Source organism: Pomacea canaliculata, linkage group LG3 (genome assembly GCF_003073045.1).
Source record: "Pomacea canaliculata isolate SZHN2017 linkage group LG3, ASM307304v1, whole genome shotgun sequence".
In the NCBI taxonomy this organism is placed as follows: domain Eukaryota; kingdom Metazoa; phylum Mollusca; class Gastropoda; order Architaenioglossa; family Ampullariidae; genus Pomacea; species Pomacea canaliculata.
This window is the reverse complement of record NC_037592.1, coordinates 27,501,494-27,525,859: the sequence shown is the minus strand read 5'-3', so window position 1 is coordinate 27,525,859 and position 24,366 is coordinate 27,501,494. Positions and strand designations below refer to the sequence as shown.

At 44.4% G+C, this 24,366-nt stretch overlaps 1 protein-coding gene across 1 annotated transcript in view; it reads left to right on the top strand.

The window, feature by feature from the left end:
* Positions 1-24,366, top strand: part of LOC112558508 (protocadherin gamma-B1-like) — a 132,949-nt gene that overhangs the window by 73,870 nt on the left and 34,713 nt on the right. Inside the window, 2 exon segments of the mRNA XM_025228983.1 lie at positions 8,179-9,796; positions 9,799-11,228. Of these exon segments, the coding sequence (XP_025084768.1) occupies positions 8,383-9,796; positions 9,799-11,228 (2,844 nt within the window). The 5' untranslated portion in view covers positions 8,179-8,382.

Here is a 24,366-nt window from a genome sequence, read left to right as displayed (position 1 = left end):
CATAAAGTACTTGTAAATGATACCTCTTCTCTTTTGTTAATGAAATTTGATAATTTTCCTATCCTTTAAGTGTTAGCGAAACAATAAAATGTTTTCGCGAGTCCAAATTACTGACATCCTAGAAAAAAGGCTTGAAGTTTTAAGGATCTATGCAAAATTTTGCTTCAGATATCTGTCAGTTGTGGTGGTATTTGTAGGTTTGAATTTCAAGAACGGAGGTGAGTCATTTACACAGACTTGGGTAAAGAGCTGGTTATTTTTAAAAAAAAACCGATGATTATGTGTGCTCGTGCATGTGTGTGTTCTCGCGCGCTGCTCTTTTCCACCATCTGATGGCTGCAACTTAAAAAACAAAGGTCGTTCAGTTAAGATACTTTGTCAGACTTTCTTAACCGTAGAAGATTCTGGCAGCCACGCTTCTGTCTTTAAATCCTCCAAGCACATGCGATGGTGCTTCTTCCAAACAAATAACGAAGGACACGTGTAATGAGTTCTCGTGATGTCCGCTAACTCCCTTGGGCAGGCTTAAGAGTGCGCAGGGCTGTGGAGAGAGACTTTTAGAATCATTAGCAGGATTAGAAAGGCTAGCAGCAGCATCGCGGGCCTTGGTGAGAAGACGAGCGTTGGATTACTGGCCCTCGCCAGCGCTTTAGCCTTCTGTTGCAAGCAACCACCGCGCATGACTTGTGGGTAACCCTCCTGACACGACTGTTTGGACTTTCAGCCCCACCAACCACTTAGCCAAAGCAAAAAGCGAGTATCTTTACATCCCTGTCCCTTCCTGTCTCTGCTGTATTCCTTTCATTCGCTGTCTCTCGCGTGTCTCTACATTCGTTGTTTACATTTGGTTGCTTGCGCGCGCGAGCACACACAAACACACGACGTAGATGAAAGTTTGTTTTTTTACAGTTTATTTTCAGTTGTGCAACGATGCGCACAGAACAGCTTGTTATTTGGTATGCATGCAATATGAGCCAAGTTGCCTCGGACTTTATCCTCTACAGTTTCTAGGCAGGACCCTCTTATCTTGTTCATGCAGCCGTCTATTTTTTTGTCCGCCTCGAGTCGTCCAATCATCTACAACTTGTTAGCCTATAAACAGTATCCCTTTGTTTTTTCTCTTGTAATCAAGTTTTGTCTCTTTAAACTTCCGTTTTCATTTGCTGAATGATCCCCCACTCCTTTGTGGTGCTGTCTCTAAAACTGTCTCTTACATACATCTTAAAGAAAAACTTTAGAGTATATGCAGACACCAATTTTTCACCCAGAAAAAAAGTTTTGTATCACAGAAAGAGGAAGGGGTGGTTGAGAGAACATCTCCTTTGGTCATCCCTTCAGGGCATTTACAGGAGGACGTCCGTGCTTTTGATTGTCTACCCTTCTGCCGCGCCATCTTCCCGCCATAAGGTTGCTAATGAGATATAACTGCAGACGGTAAGCTAGTGCCTTCAGACGTCTCGTAACTGCCTCCCTTAGTCGCGGGCAACAAAGAGTTATTCATCTTTTACGGACAATCAATAAATTATATGCCGCTCCTTATAGGTCTTCGCCGCGGCCTCACTGATGCTGAAGATGACGTTTGCACAATCGATCGAGACTAAGACGAGAGCACTAGTTGGGAGTAGTGCTTGCATCGTGAGCTATTCACGGACCAATCGTTGATCGCCTTGATCATGACGTCATTTTCCTCCTGATGACGCTGAATCAGAAGATGACATAACAGGAATCGGGCAACTGCTTTCGGGATATTTTCCAACTGCAGACAATAGCGAGGGCTGTAAATAAGGCACAGAAAGGCGAAGGGTTACTGGAATTAGTAGCGAGACAGGTGATAAGAGCCGCCGTTGCCCACACCGAAGTCGATGGCTTCTGACGCCAGGGAGCAGTGGAATGTGGCAACAGCCGTAAAATCAAAGAATGTCACGGAGGGCTTTATAGAACTTTGAAACAGAGTAGTCGCTAATGCGTCGGTGGATGTTGAACAAGGAAACATATCGGAATAGAGGGGAAGGTGAAAAAAAGGGGTGATGGGAAAAACAACTCTTGGGAAAGGGGAACAACAAGACTGGGCGGATATATAGACTGGGAAAGACGCTCTAGGTGTGAGAAAAGCAGTAGGCAGTCTCTGCACTCAACACTCACGGAAAAGAAAAGTCTGCAGCTTGGTGGTTCGAGACCATTAAATGCCCCATTCTTCCACGGCTTCGGCGTGCAAAGTCATTGGATTTCGTCGTTAGGAAACGAGCGTAAGCAGTCCGCTAACATTTGTTTCTTTCTTTCTTATTGTTTTTTATTTGTCTGATGCTGATTGTTGATTGAATTTTTTTTCCAAAAAAATGTAATAAATGGAAGAAAACTAACAGATCCATTCCCTCAAAATAGACAAATTAATTTTTTTTTTTGGCTTTTTCTATTGTGTTGTTAAATACATATGGGTGACAGTGCTATGTAGGACATTTTTGCTGTTATTACTATTTGCTTGATTTGTCGTGTATATACTTTTATTTGGACAACAACCATGGCATTTAGTAGACCTCTAACATGTTTGTCTGCTTCATCCGCGCGCGCGATGAAGTGGCCTGCAAGTACATTCAAGTGAGATTGAAAGTACTTGACCATGTGGATAGAGAAATCTTGCTGTGAACAGTTATACAAGAGGTTAAGCAAAGAAAGGTCATAGAGAGTGTGGTCTAACACAAACAGACACAGCTGTTTGCGAATCCTGCACTGAAGAAACGATATGCCAATTGATGTCAAAACGATATTTTGTGTGTCGAAAGCATTTACAGAAAACGCAGCCACCGGTTTTTACTACTGTCTCTAGCTCCTGTTAACAGTAGACGAGGTAAGCTACTTCAAAGCACCGCACTGGAGCCTTTATGGGAGGAAAGTGGTCATAAATCACTAGTTACTCCGAGCAAAAGATCGGTTTTCCAGCTTCTTCCCGGATCACCAGTGAGTCACGCTTGTTAGAGCGAAGAGTAGAGAAAGTTTTGAGATAGTCTTACCAATATTTTCTTTTATTGCGTCGATGTTAGGATTAAAAACAAAGATGTTGAAGATGTTGAACAAAAAGCCACCTGGGGTTACTGAGAATGGTTAAATTTTTGGTTGAAAGCGACTCCAGCAATCCATGTCACCTCACAGTCTGTTACCTCTCGTTTGTTCTTCAGTGGGGTCAAGCTGGTCGGTTGGTTAGGTTCATCAGTTCATCTCCATGATCGTGACCAATGAGACTAATTATTGTGTTACTAATTATGACAACCTTCTTATTTCGGATTCTTTATAATTTTTTATCTTGTATTATTCTTTATCTGATGCTGTACTGTCATCTTTGTGTAAGTAATCACAAGATTGACTGTTATGATTGGTTATATCATTTCTTTGTAGTACCTGCAAGCGGAAAAAGCAGCATTCTTGTTGTTTTCTCTGTCATGGACAAACAACCAATCTAAACAACGCCTGTAAAATGTTATCTTGATCATTCGGGACATACATCCCTAGTTTCTTTAGGGTTTGAGAAGGGGAAAAGTAAGTATGGTATCTGTTGCAAGGAATGATTGATATGTTATCAGGAGCTGTAAGGGGTGATATCTGTAAATGTTTTGAGGACGAGGTCTGTCCGAGTTCGTAGAAGGAGCGTGAAGCGTTCACGCCTAAGGAGGAGCTTGCGGACATTTTTTAAGAGCAGGATAAAGCGAGCAGACACACAAATACACGCACACACCTACACACTAACACACATGCCCACACACGCTCACAAGCATGAGCATACGCTCTACTATGTCGGCAAAAAAGATCTTTTATCCCTCGGGCATAATTGAGGAGGAGCCCATGTGGAAACTGGAGACAGAATCGCAAACAGAGCGGAAGATCGTCTTCCAGTTTGGATTATGCTGATAATTCTCCGCATGTTTGCCTCGGCATCCTCTGAAGATTCCAGATTTCATTGGTGCAAGTGGATGAAACCCCTTGGATGAGACCGAGACGTACCTCGGGGACTCGGGGGACCGTGTGTTCCCTGGCCAAACGCCCCAGACATAGAGTTTTTGTTTTACAGAAAATTTGGGCTGGTGTATGAAACGGCCTTAATACTGTACCCCACTTCTCGCGTGCAAATCGCATAACTGTATCATCTCCTTTTATTCATCACTTTTGTGCAGATGTCCAAAGACCGATCTGGCTGCATGTCTAAATGGCTGGTTTTATTTCTTTACTTTTCTTTTTTCTTTATTAATTAATTTGTTTTTTTTTTTTTTGCTGTGTTCCTTCTTTTGTTTTCTTTGCCTCATTCCTCGCTCCACTTGAGCTATTTTCATTCATTCTTCCTTTCATCTTTTTTTATGTCCTGTGATTTTATTTCCTGTTTTCATTTATACTTTTTCCTTTTTTCCCTCTCTCATTAATCCCTCTGTTCTGGCGCTTTCTTTCTGTCATTCTTTCTTTCCTGGCTCTTTTCATCCATTTTATTTTATCCGCTTCCTTCGTTTCTTCATTTTTTTCTGGCTCCTTTCTTATGTTTCTTCTCATTTGGTATCAATTTGGTATTTGTTGTTATTTACTAATGTGCGCACAACGTCTTTATAACCCTGACATTTCAATAGTTGATGGAGAAAGACAAGACACTGACGGCCATTCGTCGTTTGACAGTAGTGGCCACGAGCAGCCCACGACTGTTTTCGATCTTCGATCGATGATGGATATCATAACGAAATGTATCGGACTGCACACATGGCCCCGGGAGATGACCCGCAGAATTCTTGATCTTTGACGAGCTCCATCGGAGGGCTAAGACAATTTGCTCCGTGTCTGGTACCAGTATATGTGGACACTTCCGGTCCTTGGGGTACGTGCCTCGGCTTTCAGAACTGCTATTTTTAGCGGCAGGGATCCGTTTCTGTTTAATCTTCTGGCGGGTTCCTGCGAGCGTCTTTATCTCTTGTGTGGCTTCCATTGAGAGCAGGACAAAATGGCAAAATGGATCACGCATAGTTTTTCTCGCATTTTGCCCACAGCAAGTCTTTCGTCTCTTTCTTTCTTGTCCCTCCACTTCTTTGTCGTTACTTTAATATATTGTGTCTAAGGAAAGAAATGGGGTAATTTTGCATATTAGACATTGAAAGAAAGTGCCGAAGAAGAAAAGCTTTGCCGGAAGGCACTACTTCCAAGTATTATTCTAGACAAATTAGGCCCGGCAAGTCTTCTTTAAAATAGCCACATCGGTTAGCACTTGTTTTGCCATTTAAGAAATTGCGGAGGACTGGTGCAAGGCGCACAAGATTTCACAGAGCAATATTTGAATGTCCACAGCTAAGAAGTCAGTCAGAATGATGATAAAAATGAAACAGTTTAGGTGATGCTACAGCCCACTGACATATTGTGCACCCCATTGCTGTTTTAAAGCGGTTAACTTTATTTGTATTAAAATCTCTTCTTTCATGGGTTGTTTGAATTTTGATTGGGAGCAAAATTAATTTGATGTTCTTTTTGGGGTGGTTTCGGTGAGACGGGGTAATGTTTTTGTCGAAAGACCATGCTACAAACAGGACTATTGTAAGTCACAAGCACTATAAGTTTTCTAGATAATTAATGCGCTAGGCCTTACATATCTCACTCAGATATTGTTTTCTGAAAAGTGAAGTGCGGAGATGGCAGAAAACTTGATGCTCCTCAATGTGCGCGTGCCAACAGCACGTGATCAAACAGGCCGGCATCACATTTTTTGTTTGATCTTTCCTTTCATCATAGTTTCACTGTGCTTATGATTGTCTCTTGGGCATGTTCTTAGTTGACAGAGGAAGTTGTCTGATAACCTAACGAGGCAGTCCAGCGGTCCAATGATACAGAAACCGATGGAAATATGTCTGCGTGTGTGTGTGCGCGCGCACTCTCTAGCGCTGTGCATGCTTGTGTACTCTTGTGAGTGTGTGAGGTGTGAGGGTGTATCCGTGTGACTGAGATAGAGAATGAAGTTTTGAGAATTTTAGCTATTGAGTACACGTTTACTTTTCAAAAAAAATGCCAGTAAATTTCAGCATTTATGATATATTGGTAATTGATATGCCGACTAGAAGGTATCCTGATAGCTTCTACTCCCCAGCAGTAACCTGTAGCAATAAATGGCGATATTAGTCATTCGTATCGTTGCAACTTTCTTTTTTTTTATCCTTTTGTTCATTCGGCGATATGTGTGCTGACATCGCACTTTTTTAAATACCTGTTGTGTGTACTTCCTCATTTGCGTGACAAACGTTTCTTAGAACGAACTGGTCTCTTGCCAGTTCATCTGATCCAAGGGGTCGGCGCTAGAGATAATTGTCAGTTGCTGCACAACCCTTGGCTACCCAGACTTCAACTGCTAAAGGGTGGGAGAGATTTTTTGTCGTGGGTGTCCGATAACTTCTTGTCCTGTCCGGAGATACCGTCTTCGCTCACCCATGCCCTGGAGGTCAAGAAATTCAAGGCTGGAGGTTTCATTCACCTGTGCCCAAGATGTTAACCTACGAACACATAAATTCTGTTCAAACTGTTTCCATCATGTGCAGACAGACTGCGGAGCCAGGATACAAAGGAAAAGATAAAAGTCTTTCAAATGAATGACTGACAGAAGCGGGTTAAGCTTGCTGCTGACTGAAAATTTGTTTTGTGAATATGGTGGATTATTCACCGAGTTATGATTCTGAACACCCACCTACTTAGGGTTATTTTTTTTTAAAAAAAGATTACTTAGACATCTGAGGATAATACTGGAGAGTGACTTTCTATCAAATGGTTGAAGATGGCACATATTTCACATCAAATGTCTGTGTAGAGCTTGGGGTTACGGAAACACTGTGTCAGCAAAAGTTTGAAGTTTCATTTTGTCTGGCTGCTGTGATTTGAGCGAAAAAGATTGAATACCTTCCTTGTTTTCCTTGCCATTTTTCTTTTGTTTGATCAATGTATCGAACATGTGCACATTTAAGTAGGAGGTACACGGTAATCTATAAGGTAAATAGTAGTTTTTCTATGAAATCGTATACCTGGAGAAATTGTCCATGTGTCGTTGGCATAATTAATTATAGGTGTATGATAATTGCAACTGGTGTATAATGGATTGTTTTCTCGAATTATTTGATCAACGGGGACTGACATACAGATTGTTTAGGTCATATGTCAGCTATGTTTCCTTTAATACATTCATCATATCAGAAAAGTTCACAGGTCGGAGAGAGCTTCTCCATTTCGATCTGTCGTTAAAGAAATTCGTCGTTAGGACCTCTGAAGCGTACGGCCATTTATGTTCTTTCCAGTTCAGGGTAATGTTCAACGGTGATATGTTTTTCTGCTTGCATGATGAGTTTCATGATGTAATTCTGTCTTTATGCCTGACTGTGGAGCGGAATGTAATTGAAGATGTTGGAGCATTGAGTGGACGGCTCTGCAGTGGAGGGCAGGTAGCCTGCAGCGCCTCAACAATTGAGAAGTGCAACCTCAAACCATGGTCTTCGCTTGAAAAGACACAGACCAAGCCTTCCACCCGACAGTAGTCTCTGTAATAAGGGGAAAAATCTTTAAATGAATTCTAGATTTTCTGCATGGGCAGAGAATTTTGACGCTGTTGTTCTTTGATGCAAGGGTTATAAGCGGGTGGTATTTCTTGTTTCCGGCATTTTTAGCTACGTCTTCTGTTGCGGGGCACCCGGAGAATCTGTCCTCCCTTTTCCGCCCTAGGGCGCGTTCAGTAAAGGGAATAGCCAATAAATTGCGCAGAGTGCGGCACGCCATCTGAATTTCAAATGAAAAGATATGATGCACCGCCTTCGGAGAATGCATTAAAGATAAAGCACATTGTTTTCTCAGTGTTTTTGCCTATGGCAAAATTTAGCCAACTACAAGAAGATGAGGGAGCACTCTACGGTGGAGGAGATTTCTTGCGACAGCGGCGTGGTGTTTAATCAAAAGGACCTCTCGACATCGGGTGCCTTAATCAAGGATCACAGGATTAACATCTGTTTTTGTTTCTCTCTTCAGTGAAGTCTCTTAAAGGTTATTTATTTTATTGAATCTTTTAGGTGAAGTTATTCAGATTTGTCTAGGGTCTTGCTGTAACTTTGGATTCACCAAACTGATGAAGGGGCTAAAGGAGAGTTAGTCGTGCGTGAAAATGATAATAAACGCGGTTTTGTCTCATTTCAGATAACATCGGAAACAAGGCAAGGGTAACATCTGTAGGTTCAGACCCCGCGGCTTTTGACGGTAAAGAGTTCGCGCCTGAACGCACAGCAGAAAGCAACCAGTCCTGCCGACCGCTCACTAGCTTGCCATGAATCACGCCTGCCGGCCGGCCATCAGACTTCAGCGCCTCTCGTCTTGTGTCTGCCTTTCAGATTTGAGCGCCTTATGAAGACCGCCAGCATGGCAAAGGTTGTCAGCGCGGCAGTAAGCTTCCTACCCTGTCGGTCTCTATTCCTCGCCATACTTTTGCACCTCAGTTGCCTGCGTCCGTCGCAAGCGCAGAAGATGAAGCATGTCGTCCTGGGTCCCTTCCAAGAGCAGCAGAGGTCCGGCATCCTCGTCGGGAACATCGCCCAGGCCAGCAACATCGCTGAGGAGATGGAGTCAAGCAAATTCCGCTCGCTGAAGTATGAGGTTCTCGATCCTAACAACCTCCAGACAGCTTCACTTTTCACGCTCAACGGACAGACTGGAGGGGTTTTCACCAGCGCCATGATAGATCGGGAAGCCGTCTGCGAGTTCAAAGAAGTGTGCTTGCTAAACTTCGATGTCTCGGTGAGCTTTGACACCAATGAGTATCTGTGCATCGTCAGGGTGTCTATCAACATCACCGATGTCAACGATAACATGCCGACTTTTCCCAGAGAGACCATCACGCTGGACATTACAGAGGGTAACACCCCTGGCACGTTCTATCTTCTCCCATCGGCCGTGGACAAGGACACGAAGGTGAATTCTGTGGTAGAGTACAGGCTTCAGACTACGACCAGTCCCTTTAGGCTTCACGTGGAAAAGAACCTCGATGACTCCTTCAAGGTGTCGCTGGTCGTCACCAAAGTTTTGGACCGCGAGGAGAGAGACAACTACCTGTTGAGGGTGGAGGCTATCGACGGCGGGCTGCCCCCGCTAATGGGCACGCTGACAGTCCACATCAACGTCACCGACATCAATGACAACGCGCCTATCTTCAGTGAGCAGACGTACTCCATCAGCGTCGTTGAGAACGCTCCTGTCGGCACGGTCATAGGTCGGGTCAAGGCCGACGACCTTGACACGGGAATGAACGCCAGGATCACTTATGGCTTCAGTGGTAGCGGGGGAGGAGAGATGCAGAAATTATTCTCGCTGCACCCGGACTCTGGGGAGATCCACATCAAGGCACCGCTGCAGTATGTATCAGGAAACACCTTCACGGCCATCGTGCAGGCCAAAGACAACGGCTTTCCTGCGCAAGTCAGCCAGGCGCAGCTGACGATCACCGTGGTGGACGTGGGCAACAACCCACCCAGGATGGAGTTCCTCCCCAAAAAGACCATCTACGAGAACACCATCCAGATAGCAGAGAACGCCAACCTGCGAACGGTGATCGGCACTGTCAAGGTCGAGGACAACGACCCCGGGCTCAGTGGGGTTGTGAACTGCCGCGTCTCGCACGAGAGCTTTAAAGTGCAAAAACTGGTGGACACTGTGTTTGTTGTGCTGCTGCAGCAGCAGCTGGATAGGGAGCTGGAAGAGAAGGTCAACGTCACCATCAAGTGTTCCGACGCCGGATCCCCGCCCATGACCTCGTCGACGACTTTATCGTCATAGTGGAGGACGACAACGACAACGCCCCGGTCTTCTCTCAACACGTGTACACAACTAGCATTACAGAAGAATCCCCGAAGGGCAAGAGCATAATGTCGGTGTCAGCCCAGGACTTCGACAAGGGCTTCAACGGCCATTTTTTGTACTCCCTGCACCCGAAAGAAAACGAAATGTTTACTCTTGACCCCAAGTCAGGGGAACTGAGAACCAACATGGTTTTCGACCGAGAGACGGACACAGAGGTCACGGTCATCGTCAAGGCCATCGACCAGGGTCAGTCACCCCTGACCGGCACGGCAACAGTAGTGGTGCAGATCCTTGACATTAACGACAACGCCCCAGAGCTGACCAGCACTGAGTTTCATGTCGAGGAGGGAATCAGAGCTGAGACGGTAGAGAGGGAGGTAGGAACACTGAAAGCCAGGGACCGCGACATCGGGATAAACGCGCAGGTGGTGTACCACCTGAAAGACGCTCATCCCCTCCCTCCTTTTACGGTGTGCAAGAACGGGATGATAAAAACCAAACTAAACATGAACATCGACCGGGAGATGCAGAACCAGTACGTCTTCGAGGTGCTTATGCACGACCTGGGGGACCCTGCGAAGACATCGTCGGCGACCGTCACGGTCCACGTCATCGATGCCAACGACAACCCACCGGAAGTAAGGTTCCCAAATTCTAAAAACAACACTGTTACTATCATGTGGAGCCAGACGCCTCAGGTACAGTTTGCGACAATCGAAGCGACGGACCGTGACGACGGACGCAATGCCAAGCTGTTGTTTTTCATCGCAGGCGGGAACAAGAACAATTTGTTCGAGATCTCCAAGGACCAGGGCACCGTTTACCTTAGCCGCTACGTAGAAGCTTCTGACGTGGACTTTCACAGGATAAAAATAGCAGTCCACGACTCGGGCGTACCCGAGCAGGAGACCCAGGCCCTCCTCAACGTCCGCATCGATCTGACTAATGCCACCTTCGCCCGCCAGGAAGGTCCAGTGGAAATGGAGCGGTACACCCTTATCGCCGGTATCGTAGTGGGCGCCACTATCGTCATCTGCATTGTCATCTTCGTGGTCATCTTCCACGTGCGCTCCACCACTCGGCGGCCGAGGCGGGCTGGCAAGGACTCAGGCGAATGGCAAAATGACAAGACCGGAATCCAAGAGGAATGCGGGAAGTCTGACATTGACAAGGTCTCTTGGAAGCTGCCTCATACTCATGTCAAGGGTCAGCCCGACCTCGAGGACGTGGACGAAGCAGCGGACGCCGGTGGACCCTCGGAGCAGGTGACGATGGGCAAGGTAGTCAGCCTTCCCTGGAGTAATGACCGCATGGACCTGGGTCACGGCGACAGCCAGCTAAGCAGTGTCCCGTCACTCGACCAATACCGAAAGCAAGACTTCTACACCTTCTGCAAGGTAAGAGGACAAGCCCTGGACTTCTGACTATTTTGTTCATCATTATGCGTTCATTTCCTTATTCTGTTCCACTACTGCTTTAACCTTTTTCGTTTAACTGTTCACTTTAATTCTCCACTATGTGACTAACCTGTTTCCTCTTTCTGGTCATCAAAAATCTGTTGTCTTTTAGCAAATGTTCCTTGTAGTCTATCGAGAAAGGTTTCTGTGTAAGGTCTTTACTACTCTTGAATTCTAAAGTAACTCTTGTCTTATTTCTTCTCTAGTGAAAGAGCTCAAAAGCTAGTCGATATTGGTGTGAACCTCATTCGTTGGCGTAGTTCTGGCTTCATTTTGTGACTCATGTTCACAACATTAGCACTAACACTAGTAGAACTGCTAACTTGTCTTAGAATGAAGTATTCGTCATAAATAAACAATCTGAAGAAAAACATTACATGGGGTGTCCTGGCAGTTTTGTCATCTAATAGCCTGATCGCATTGCTAGTGTCAGCTCAGCAACTTGCAAAATATTGTTGGTCCGTCAGAGAGACAAGGATCTGAAGACTTCCAGCTGCAGCTGGAAATTGATCATTTTTCTTCTTTTTGTATTTTCCTTCTTGTTTCTCTCTCCCTATTTCTTGTTTGCCCCACGTGCATGTGTGTATATGTCAGCAGCCTCTAACACTGCAGACCTTTCTTCATCACGCAAACAAGTTTCTGAAAAAGAAAGAAGGAAAGAACACGGCAACAGGTGCTTGACACGAATTTCTAAGACAGCGAGAGAATCCGTCTGGAGAGCCACTTTTTCCTCCCTAACACTCTCTGGCAGAAGAAAGCGCCGCAGAAGCACAGCAGAATGCCATGAAAGAGAAGGATGCAAAAGAGGAACTGAAGAGGACATCAGGAATCGCGGTCCCTGAGACCCCTCGATTTTCTGAAACCGAAAATCCCTCTCTGAGGCCGATAGAAAAGAGGGATAATCGCCCGTGAAGTTGGCAGAGACGTGAGGCGGGGCGAGGAAGAATCGCAAGAAGAGGCTGAGAGGAGGAAAGAGGTAGGAGAGAAAAGAAAGGTCGGAAGCGATTGTAGCACCACTGTGAGGGATCGTGTTTCACGTCCATTAGAAACGACAGAAGAAAAGTCCCTAAGTAGAGTGCAGACTTGTATAGGTAAAGCGAGAACAGACAGAAGGTAGTAGAGCAGAATTTTATAGGTAAAGCGAGAATAGACAGAAGGTAGTAGAGCAGAACTGTAGCTATGTGTTTGGCATTTATTAATGTTTAGTGTTAGTAATTCTTATTTCTTGCAAACATCAACTTTCAATGGAAGAGAGTTTGCTAAAATGGCATTTATATTGTTGAAACAACCCTGTGATTATCCCCCACAAAAAGATGGAGGTCTTCTGACTCTGTAAGGCATTAGTGTTTTGTGAGAACAGAAATCGTGGCATTTCAGAAGTAAACAAACAAGTAAACATAAAAAATATTTGACTGCTATTGCGATGACAGTCTTTAGAAGCAAAGAGTAAAAACCGAGGGGATAATATACACACTTTGACCTAGACCTACCTCACTCCCTCGCGTCTGTTAACTTACAAGTAAATCATTCCTGATGTGTAAACCCCACAAGTAGCAGCGGTCCCGCTGCGTTAAAACAGGTAACATCCACCATCTTTAATTGAATCATCAGATATGCATACTTATTTCTTGCGTTCGTAAGGTTCACGGTCCATTTCCAAGTGTTTTCTATGAGTGTTTTTCCCTCTTCTTTCTTTCGTGATTTGTGGTCTAGAAACGTTTCGCCATGTTCTTATCGGTATGTGTGTTCGAGGGATCGTTGCAGCTTCCTTCCCCTTCCCCTGTGTCCATGCCCATTCATCTGATATGAAAAGCGTTGTAAAGTCAGTTCGCTCTTATCTTCCCTGACTGCTTTGTGCTCATCGGAAGAGAACGCGATGCGTGGGAAACAGATGTCTGCCACGGGTGATCAGTCAGCAGTGGAGAATCTGGCTCCCTCCTGTCTGCTTCCCCATCCCCCCATCTCTCTCTCTCTCCTGCTATGCCTGCTAAGAAGAAGACATGGCGGCGAGCGCGTGCTTGGAGCGTTTGATGTCGCGTGCTCCAATAAGAACGCAGCACGTGTATGCAAGAACGGTCGTTACGACGAGACTGAGGCAGATGCCAGAGCTCAACTGACATGAATGATCACCGTTGGCGCAGACTCCTGGTTGGTAGCAGGAAGGAGAGAAAATGAATCTGTGTACAGGTGGTGCTTTTACGGTTAGAGTCTTTGTTCTGGTTTCGCATGTGCTTCTTGCTTCGTGCATCCCTCGTCAGCGTTCGGCTGTAACTTTTTTTGGGATTGCTCTTTAGATGGAAAGCTGATAAACCATCAGACAGAAATACAAAGAAGGAAGGACGGATAGATGGAGGGAGGAGTGAGAAAGGGAGAGCTGGGAGTGTGAGACAGACATGATGTTTAGAGGCGGCTTGCTTGTGCCGCCGCGGCGCGCGGACAGCGAAGACCCAAGGTGACTATTAGCTGCAGCAACATCGCACCGGCCGCTGGACCGAGGGCTGGCGGAGCGTTAACTGAGTGGTGACCACGCCGCGGCTCCCCCCGTGCTGCCAATTTAGTCTCCTTCTCCATCCCACACACCCTCCGGCGCCTCCACTCATAACTGTCACATGGCTGGTCAGTCAGCTAGTAGCCAAGTCTTTGCTTTGTTCTTACAGAGGACAGATTCTCTGCCGGCAGACACAAGCATATCTGAGGACAGCAGCAGCAAATAACTCAGACATTAGCTGTCATGGACCGTGACCCCAGATTTTTTTGCGATTCTCCCAAGAATGTCATGACGAGCGTTTGCGAGGTTTTAGTCTGCATGGTTGGTGTTTGATTAGTTTATACTTCAAAGACTGCCGCTGAGAGGTGTGTATGGCTGAGCATGAGGGGTGGAATCGGTATTAATCGTGGAACAAATTCCTCTTCTTTCTTCATAGTCGTATTAATAAGTGGTCTAGTCAGTGACTTAGAAACACGATTACAGAGAAACATGGACAACACTTTGTTCAATATTCCAAAAACCAAGGAAACTTTTCCGAGAAAGACATCATAACCACGGAATACTCATGAATCAAATGGGACACATTAATAATTAAATAAGTATCCGCTGCTGCTCGCAGCATCTTATAATGGAGACATCGTCAAAGTGCTTTCTGTCACGGGCTGTCGTGGCAGCCTATCATAGGCGCATTTTCCTCTAAATCATGAAAGCTATCAGTTCAGAAAAAAGCTCATTTCTCGTAGATCACCAGCGAGATTTGGGCTGTGGTCTTTACCCTTTACAGAGTTAATGTTTGACTACCATTAGGGTTAGCTAAACAAATTCAATCTCTCACCCAACTTTCCCTTCTCTTCGCTTTCTTGCTTTGTGCACGTGTTGTCGTGTTGGATCTTCATCTAGCCATGGCGACTTAATACCCCGCAGAATACCCCGCAGTCCGTTTTCACTTTACAGGATTCATACCCTGTGCTTATCACTCCCTGCTACTGTATCTGAAGTCTTGCATTGCAAAACATTTCAGTATTTTTATCTACTGTCGGGAAATCGTCATGGCGACTTGACACGCAATGTAGAGCTAAGACGTCTGTACAGGGAAGTCCGGACTCCTTAAAGGAATGCAAGAAATAATTGTCACTCTAACTGCTGTCATCCATCAAGTAAATACCGGTCTCTTTTGTCATTTTCGAATCAAGTACTTACTAGAGGGATGTATATGCTGATAGATGTAACTTTCTCAGACATCCGTTTGAAGCACTTTCCATCTTGCCTGACTGATCGAAAAAAATGGCTGATATTTTATCCCTTCTGAGCACGATAAGTGTTCTCTCTGCTTAAGGAAAGTACCTTTTCTTGATTGCCTTTGTTAGCTGCCTGCTCACCCAAATGATAAGTCACTCTATTAAGCAGTCATTCGGGGCAGTATTCCGTTCATACCGCGCTAAATATAGAAAGTATATATAAAAAGTTCGAGACATCTGCAGAATGTACTACCAGTGGCCATGGCTCACGTTTCCAGCACTTTCCTACAAATAAGACCCATTACTACACCAAAGATCAGTCCAACCATCCTCTATTCAGGCTTCAAAGTTTAAAATAGGAAATAATCGAAACACCTTTTCGAACTTGACCCGCCGAGCCATCAGTGACAGGGAGTCCAAGGCACCGGCAGAGATTCTTTCCATTTGCCTGACTTAATAAGGCAGGAAGACAGAGGAAGGTTCCATTACAGGCTTTTCTACAAAAACAAGGTTTTATAATAAATGATCCATAAGTAAAGCAGAATCGATCATTTATAAGGCTTTCTAACTTTTAAAAAAATCTACATCCTATAAAAAATGTGGTAATGTTTACTGTATAAACCAAGCTAACATCAATTCCCAACTACTACCAAACCTTTAGTTAATTAGAATGAAAATGGTTTGGTAGACCACTTCTGTTAATTTGTGTGACATTTCTCGCTGTATCTTTTAATCGGAAGTCATATAATAAATGTATTTAGATGCACTGTAATAGTTATTTCTTTGTTATCGGAGACAGTTGAAGACAAAAGGACATTGAAAACAAAGGTAGCTAGTCAATGATAAAATACCTATTGAAAATACTTTCCTGAATATCTGCATTAGGTTGTGTAAACCTGGTTTTATTTTCAAACAAATTGTGTGCTTTCCTATATTCACCATTATATGTTACAGGAGGATTTCATTTTTAAAAGTTTTCTTGTTTTAGATCATCTTTATTTTCTTTAATACTTTTTCCCATTTATATAATTTTTATTCTTTACGCCAAGTGGATACTATTTTTTTTACTTATTCCTAATGATTGGGTAAAGCGCACTATTCTATCATGCATCTTCTTGAGTTAGGGGACCTGTTTACTTAATCTTGAATTTCTTTTTTGGTTTGTCCTGAAAAATATTGCGCTTTCTTTTGTCTTCATATGAAGGACGTATGTCCACTTTTCTTAAGGACCGGTGAATAGGAATGGCTTCTTCCCCATCCCCTCCTTGTAGCAGTTTTTCTCAAACGCAGTCCAGGTAGGCTTCAAAAGTGCAGACATCTTTAATGAAAGAAAGAAGGAAGGAAAGAAGTGGGGACATATTACCAATTAAACAGGCGTGGAAGTTTTCTTGTCTCCGTCCTTTGGAGAAGCCGTATCACTGGCAGTGACTCCGGGGATAATGTGCTGTCCTCAGAGCGCAAAATGGCAGAAAGTCTTTTCTCACAACTTGATCAATCTCGTTAAGATGGAATCGCCGTGTCGTCCGCTGTCCATCATTATCTGCCTTCTCTGAATATTGCTTCTAAGGTTTCCTTTCTTTGATGCTGTGCTTTTTGGCTTCTCTACGTCCATGTAAGTTCTGTGCCAGACCGTTAGCATTTTATCTCGTGTTGTCGCTGCTTTGTTCTAGTCTTTGAACCTGCCGGCATCGCCTGATTTCTAAAACGGTTGTTTATTTGTTTTATCCTTTTCTTACATATGTGACTATCTCGGATGCTGTCGTAACGAGCAATCATCGCTCAGGTAATGTTTATCGCTGTTATTTTTCCAATGGCAAGCAGTTCGAAGCTGAAGAAATCGTAACTTAAAAGGTCAGAGCTTGTTTTAATAATGGAGAGGATTTTCCCAGTGAAGTGACGACGATGATGATGATAATGATCATGACTTTTTCTGGAAGTTTGATTAAATGACAATAATGTTTTCCTCTTTCTTCCCCCATCCTTCACAACTGATCTTCATTCCATAACTTTTACTTACTTTTAAAAACAATGCATTATTATCCAAAAATTATCCTTTGACAATTGTTACCTGCCTTCCCACCTGCATACTTAATGTAATCGTAATGGTTAAATGTGGTGCAGATGATAACGAGCACTTGTTATTATGTAAATTATTCAAATGTCAGTCTCAATTTTTTTGCATTAAATAATGTCCAGTCATGGTCATTTGCAAAGGTAGATGTTGTTTTATTAAATAATGTTGTTTTTCCACACACTCTCTCTCTCTCACACACAGACTGCAGATAGAGAGAAGGGTGTCTCCTGAAATGCCAAATAGGGATGAACAATTGAGGAAGTTTGGCAAAGACCTTATATAACCGACTTTGCTAAACTTCGTTTGGTCTGTTGTCTGAAGTAAATCATATTTCCCATACAACTCATGCGCGCTTGACTTCTGAACATGATTCAGCTCAGTTATCGCCTCGTGGTGTGCACCAAGTGTGCGAAAGACAAAGTATTCATAATTCATAAATCTAGAAAAAGAACACCCCTTTCAAATCCATCAGACCTACCATGAATGGCTACTCTTGCACCCTGATATGTTTGTTTGCATGTCTGTTTGCTTAGCTATCCCACTGGCGGTATTCCCCTACCCCATCTTTTTTTGTGAAATTTCTGTTCAAAAAAATTGATAGCTGATCCAATCTGAAAGATCAGACGGTTGTAGTAATGTATCTCATTACATATTGTCAGACTCCGCATGGCCTCTCTGTGAGTTTTTAATTAAGTGATTTCGGTTAAAGGGAAGAGAAGGAAGCAGCAGGAGATGCGAGGGCTGGTTGAAACATCGATGAGTTATAAGCAATTCCACGTCCTACTGACAAGGTGCAATATCGGGTCTACAATAGATCGGGTCCGTCTGTGCCACTGCACTTGAAATCGAAGGGCAGTTCTATTTCCGGACTCGACTGCAGTCACTTCCAGAACGAAGTAACGCCTGATCAACAGCAAGGCATGATAAGACATTGGTGATTTATGAGGTTAATCATGCGAACTACACCCTCAGCTGCAAAACCTGTTCCTTTGTACTTCCTAACTGAAGACTGCTTTTGTTCTAATGCCACGTGATGTAAGAATAGTCAGTCTGTACCAGTGTTATTTGTGCGCGTGCGCGCGTGCTTCCCCTCGTGAGTCTCGTTCCATTCCGCGATGAAGTTGAGGAGTGGACCACCAGTCATCCGCCTGCTGAGTGACGGACATATCTGGGTGAATGAGAACGTGTCCATGGCCGCACTAATTGCTCAATGCCTTTTGGTACTGTTAGGAGCTGGGGGAAGGGGACATTACTTTGGATTACTCAAGCAAGTAGGGACCAGAAATCGAAACGTCTTCCTCGCTCATTAGAACAACTTGGTCGCGACCCTGTCAATTCCGCGCCACGCCAGACTTGTATGTAATGGGCTGGCTTGAGCCCCAACCCGCCTGCCTTGAGGAATCCCTTCCACCCTACTTCCACGCAGACATGAGGCAGGAGCCGGAGGTGTCTAGAGGTTGGGGGGGGTGTGGGTACGGAGGGGGCAGGAGATAGCTAACACTTTAGGGAGTGCCCCGGCAGAAGACACATTAAGCTTTTCCCAGCTTGGTCAGGAAGTTGGGAGAATGGCAAAGCGATATCTTTTTCTTTCTAGCCAGGTCTGCTAAACGTTTGACTACGGATGTAGAATTGCTAATGACGCGCTGGCAGGGTCTCTCGTGGACGGATGGCATCACAAGTGCCTCCAGTGCCGTTTCCAACGTTTCTGCGAATTTTCGGCTCTAATTACGCAGTTTGATTGCCAGATGAAATATCCACCCGCCTGCTCACAAAGCCGGTCTTCCTCAATAAACATTTTTTTTTAAAACTGTGATGTGCCTTTTCCAGAGTTAAAGAGATGCGATGAAAGGTGGAAGATGAAGTGATGAAATTCACTCCAAGGAATACAGTCGGAATCTTAGGTGGGGTTTTGTTCAGAGTTCAACATTTCCTTGAAGATGAAAGAGGCATAGATAGTAGGAGGAGAAGATCAAGATGATGATGATTTCCATCCACGCTTCTTCTCCGTTCAGCCTCTTTCTCGACGACTAGAAGCTTATGCCGTTCATCTATAACAATGATAATGATCATGATGAGCCAAACGAAAAGTAGTTATTTATCTCACCTCTTCGAGATTCTGAAGATGGTCAAGCCCCACCTGTCGTACTGCGACTACTTATCGTGCCAACCACTCATTGTGCTCAAATCCCTTCACGTGAATGCAACCCCAGCTTGGATCCGTCAAGTATGCAAATGAGGGGGTTCACCAGATCCTGTGACAGCTGCTTGATCTCCGAGGGCAAACAGCAGCACCCGAGGCTGTCGACTGTCTGTGTCAATTAACAGTCCGCCTTGACTTCTGTCGCTTTTGTCACTGCCTGGAGTGTGGTCACGTGGTAGCAAGAAGAATGCACGTTCAGAAACAATAGTACCGGAGCGGGGTAGTGTCTTTGCATTCAAGACAATGATGGCCGTCGATGAAGCGAAGGATTCTGCTAGTTCTTTAAGGGAACTTTCTTTCTTGGTCTTTTCTTTCTCTCTTTCGTCCTGTCTTGTCTGGGTTTATTTGCTTGTGCCAAAATTGAATAAATTAAGATTTTGGAACGAAAATTCTTTACTCAGGCCCCTTATTCTATTTATGCTTATTTTTTCTCTCGCTTTCTTTTTCTTCTCTCTGATTCTTTCATTTATTTATTTCGCTCTCTGTCGTTTGCTTACACCGAATCGGACCAAACATGGTTGTGTAATAGAGTTGTGGTGTTCATTTGAATCATTTCCAGCGTATCTCTCTAACAACTAAAGACCCATTGGCGGACATTTAAAAAATGGCTGAAAGCAGTAAACTTCAGCCAAAACTTTAGCATCAACAACCCTCTCGTCCTTGTAAGAATGCTGCAATCGCTACACCAAACCACCCCACATCAACCCATCCCACCACCTTTAGACTGAGCCAGGGACATTGAAGTGCATTCAAGTTAATCCTCTCCCTCACCTTCGCTCTCGTGCATGCAAATGGCGACATGAATATGCAAGGCGTGCAGCTCTCTTGCATCTATCTGTGGCATGAAGCGCTTAGTGTCCGCTCCCCCAGCCTGTTCAATTCGTTTGAACCGTACATCCACCATATCCCTGCCCTCCCATCCCCTCCATCTTTGGCCTTCCCTCCCGTCCCCTTTCCCCTTCCCCCACTCAGGCTACTTGACTCAAGGATCTGCAAGACTTCATGACGTTTCTTCAGCATGGCGCCTGACCCTCGATCGGGCACAGAAAGAGAAGAGAAAGAAAAGGAGAAGGGGAGGGAGAAAGAAGGAGAGACGGCAGTCATGAAGGGGCTGACAGCTGCCTGTTTTTTACGTGCCCGTCATTTCACGCCGCCGCCGATTTTGTCCAATGACGATAATTTCCGACGAGATGACATCTTGACCAGAAGCCAAGCCAATGCTCTTCCTTACTGCCGCCTCTTCAGCTCCCTCCTGCCTCCCCATCCACCGCTCTTCCACCCGGCATTTCCGCGCCCTGCATCCCGGGATCTGAGCGCTAAGCTCGTGCGCAAGGCTGTCCCGTGGCACGCTTATTAGGAATACAAGAAGGAACGTGCTTATTTTTCATGCCGACCGAGGCTTTGCCAAGGTGATGGCGCCGCGTGGAGAGGTAGCCATTCTGTCTGAACGTGGGCATAATTCGGCACTTTTTCACGGCCAGTGCTGCTATCATTTTGTTCGTTAGGCATAATATTTCACGTTCACAAGGCGAGAGCTAAGGGTCCTCTTTAACGCATAAAGGCAGCACGCGCGAAGAGACGCTCTCATGCGCACGCATGCTCCAACGCTCGCAAAATTACAGTCCAAACAATGGCGTGTGAAGCAAAACAGACTTTGAAACAGTTGAGATGTTTCCCTGGAAGCTCTTATACTAGTGTATTCAATGTTTCCTTTCAAATTCATATTCAAAATGGTCTAAATTTATGTCGATTACAAGAACGGGGTTGTCGATAACAAAGAAGGGGGTGGACATGTTTTTTTTCAATATTTTTTTATAATAATAAAATGGCTTTCATGGTTAGGAAATTCAATTGTAAACAATTGCAAACCGTTTCAACATTCAATGGTTCAGAAAGCGCTTTCATTAAAACTTCTCGCCGAAACCGCAACGAATTCAAGTTATTGTGATCACCTGTCTAACCAATCAGAGCACAGACGACTACCATGGCGCTCCAGTCTACTGTTATACTCTCTTTGACTCCCACTGAACTTTCTTTCGTCTGCGCATGAAGAGGGAGACAATCGGTTCTTGGTGTCGGGCAAAGCAAACACTAGCAGACGCTTACAGTATGTTTACCGTCGGTCAAGTGCCAGGAAATGATTTTCTGAAGGAGACGGTCGATGGAAATTTTGATTAAGAAAATATTGATCTTATTCAGCACAGCCACATGTCAAGTCAAATGCATAAAACATGGGTACTGTACTAGATAATGAGATAACTGTCGAACCATGATGCTCGGGAATAGGACTTCAAAGGCATGGCCATCCAAGTATGCCACTCCACTGTGATTAATTTTTGTCGTCTGCTTTGAGAAAAAGTCTACTCTTCGTCGCTGTTTCCTGAAGAGTGGATTTGAAGGAGAAAAAAATCGTTCAGCACCTGCATTTACGTTTGTTTTCGAGTCTAGTCAGCCTAGTCTTGCGTGTCTCTTTATCAGGGGAATCGACATATTTTTGCAATGATAGTTAATAACATTTTTGGCAAAAGATAAATTCAAATTTTTGAGATAACAAAAGAAAATTAAAATCTTTATTGATTGTTTCAAGTAGTCTGCTATTAATTTATTTCAAACTATGAATACTCAAGTACCAAAAATATTGAAACCTATTTTATTCTCAGTTGAAGTGCTTTTATCCTTTTTTTTTTTTTTCTCACGTGTCTTTGGCAAAGTAAACTTAGCAATGAAGTTCCTTAATTGTTAGCATTTTCAAATAAAAAGAAGTAATTAGGTACGACTTCGAAGGTAATACTTGTTCTAAAAAATGCACGTGTAATTTCAAAAGAAAATGTTTAAAACTTGTTCATTGTCAGATTCTTATAGCAGCGATTACCCAGTTTCACTGCGTTTGGTAAATTAAGTTGTAAGCTGATCCAAGTCGGCCTAACTGTGTCGTAATTGTTGCTGTCGTCGTTAAAGCACATCTCACTCGTCGTCAGTCTGCTAACTTTAAACCTGTTTTGTTCAGGGTTTATTTTTCCCTTAATCTCTGTCTGTCTCTCTTTCTCTGTTCCTCCTTCCCCCATAACTGATTGCCTTGGCACGAAAGGTGATAATGAGGAAGAGGATTGATGTCTTCCAGCCTCGTTGTCTTTTCCAGGGTTCGCATTATTTTTTTTTTTTTTTTTTTTTTTGGCCTGTGTCTCATCACCTTTGGACAACCTCGCACACGAGCGCAACTCGCGCTTTCTTTCTCCACCCTGATTCTGTCACCTCCCTCCCCCTGCAAAGCCGCCAGGCCAGTTAACTAAAGCGGCTGTCCTGTTGGTGGTGCTGGTCATTTGTGACAAGCAATGGTCGTGGTAGCCAATATGGTCGGCGTTGATGTGGTTCCAATCCGATCAGCTTTGATCCCTGGCTCAGCACCGGCCGGCCAGCCTTCATTACCGAATTACCATGCATCGCGTGCCACCATCGCGCCGTCTTCAGGCCGCATGTGACCCGGTCACTAGGGGAGACAAGCTCGCGACAAGGAGCGGCGGATGGAATGGGTGTTGCAGATCCAGCGCGCCCTTGTCGATGTGTCACCCGATTCCCATCCTTTTCCTCCCTTACTCTACCCACCCACTCTCACCCTACCTTCCTCCCAAACTCTGGCTGCTACTTCTTCGATAGTCTCAGTCGGTGGGGAGTGCGAGTGTCAGACTGGAAGGTGTCGGGAGAAGGTGAATGAGAATCCTGGGTATCTCGGCTAAAGGGTGTGAATGAAGCAGCGTTGGGGGAAATCGAATGGATGAGTAGAAGCTTAGACTCATTGATACAGACGAATACTCTACCATCACGTGATAGAGTTATTTTACGAAAGAGATTAGGTTCATTCTCCTTTCGTAACTTTCCTATGTAGATACCTAGTGCATAGTGTGAATATCAGATGGTTCCTCTTCGGCATCAAGCTCCAAGAAAATGTCTTACAATCAGGTCCAGAATCTGTTTTGCACAGCAGCAGTAGAAGTTGCCTCCATATGGGAGAAAAATAACAACCGGATACCTTCTCCACTGAACATTATTAAATGCGATAATCTTTTAATTCTCAATAGGCTTCAGGTCCAGCTCCCCCTGTCCAATTCATTTCTCTGTCCCCATTGCCCTATCGTGTTCTACGACATGTGGGCAGCCTAATTTCCTCTGGCATAACAGTGGGAACTGCTTACAGATAAGCGTGCAAATGTGCTAATATTAGTGGCTGCACTGTAATTTTGAGACCTGGTGTGAGATAAGCGTGCAATGCGAGAGGACAGTTGCAGCTCGTTACTGAAATAATCGCAGTCCTAACGTGCGCAGAGCCCTCGGCAAGCCAGGGGCTCGTTACTTAGACAAGACACTTTATCATTTGAGCTCACTCTGATGTCGGATGACTACTGACGGAATTGTCATATGAAGGTTCTCTTATGATTCAACAAAAGTGGGGTTGATAAACATAGTGTCAGAATGTTGTCAGCAGGTGAATGCAAAATGTGTTTTAGAACTATGGGGTTGTTGGGTTTTCTACACATAAGTGTATGACTGGACAAAAGGTTTATGTGCACGTTTATAAAAACTTAAATTAAAATGCCTCTGAAGTTCATCAGTACCGTGACTAATCGGATCAGACAATCCTGTCAGACACACGCGAGCTAATTCTCTAGCAAATCTACTATAAAGAGCTTGCACTTTTTTTTTCTTTCTTTCTTCCCAGAACAAGGTCGCAAAAAGTACTGGCAAACAGGTCAATACTTCTCACACGCGGAGGTACCAATGTCAGGACACGTTACAAAAATACATCCGTACATGTCTTTTTTTTGTGACTACTTCCGATGTGTAAAATGGGACAGAGCAAGATTGGAGGAAAAAGGTCACAGGAATAAAAGAGGGATGAAACCTTCGACCACTGCAGGCATCAATTTCTCTGCTTCAGACCGAGAGTAATCCTCGGCCTCCTTTCCTCTTTGTTGAAACCGCGCTTCGCTTGATCGAATTCTCTTCGCACATTTGGTTTCAGATCGATGGTATTTTCAGCTTTTTTTTCTAAATACAGTTATCAGCTCGCCTGCCTATTTCTG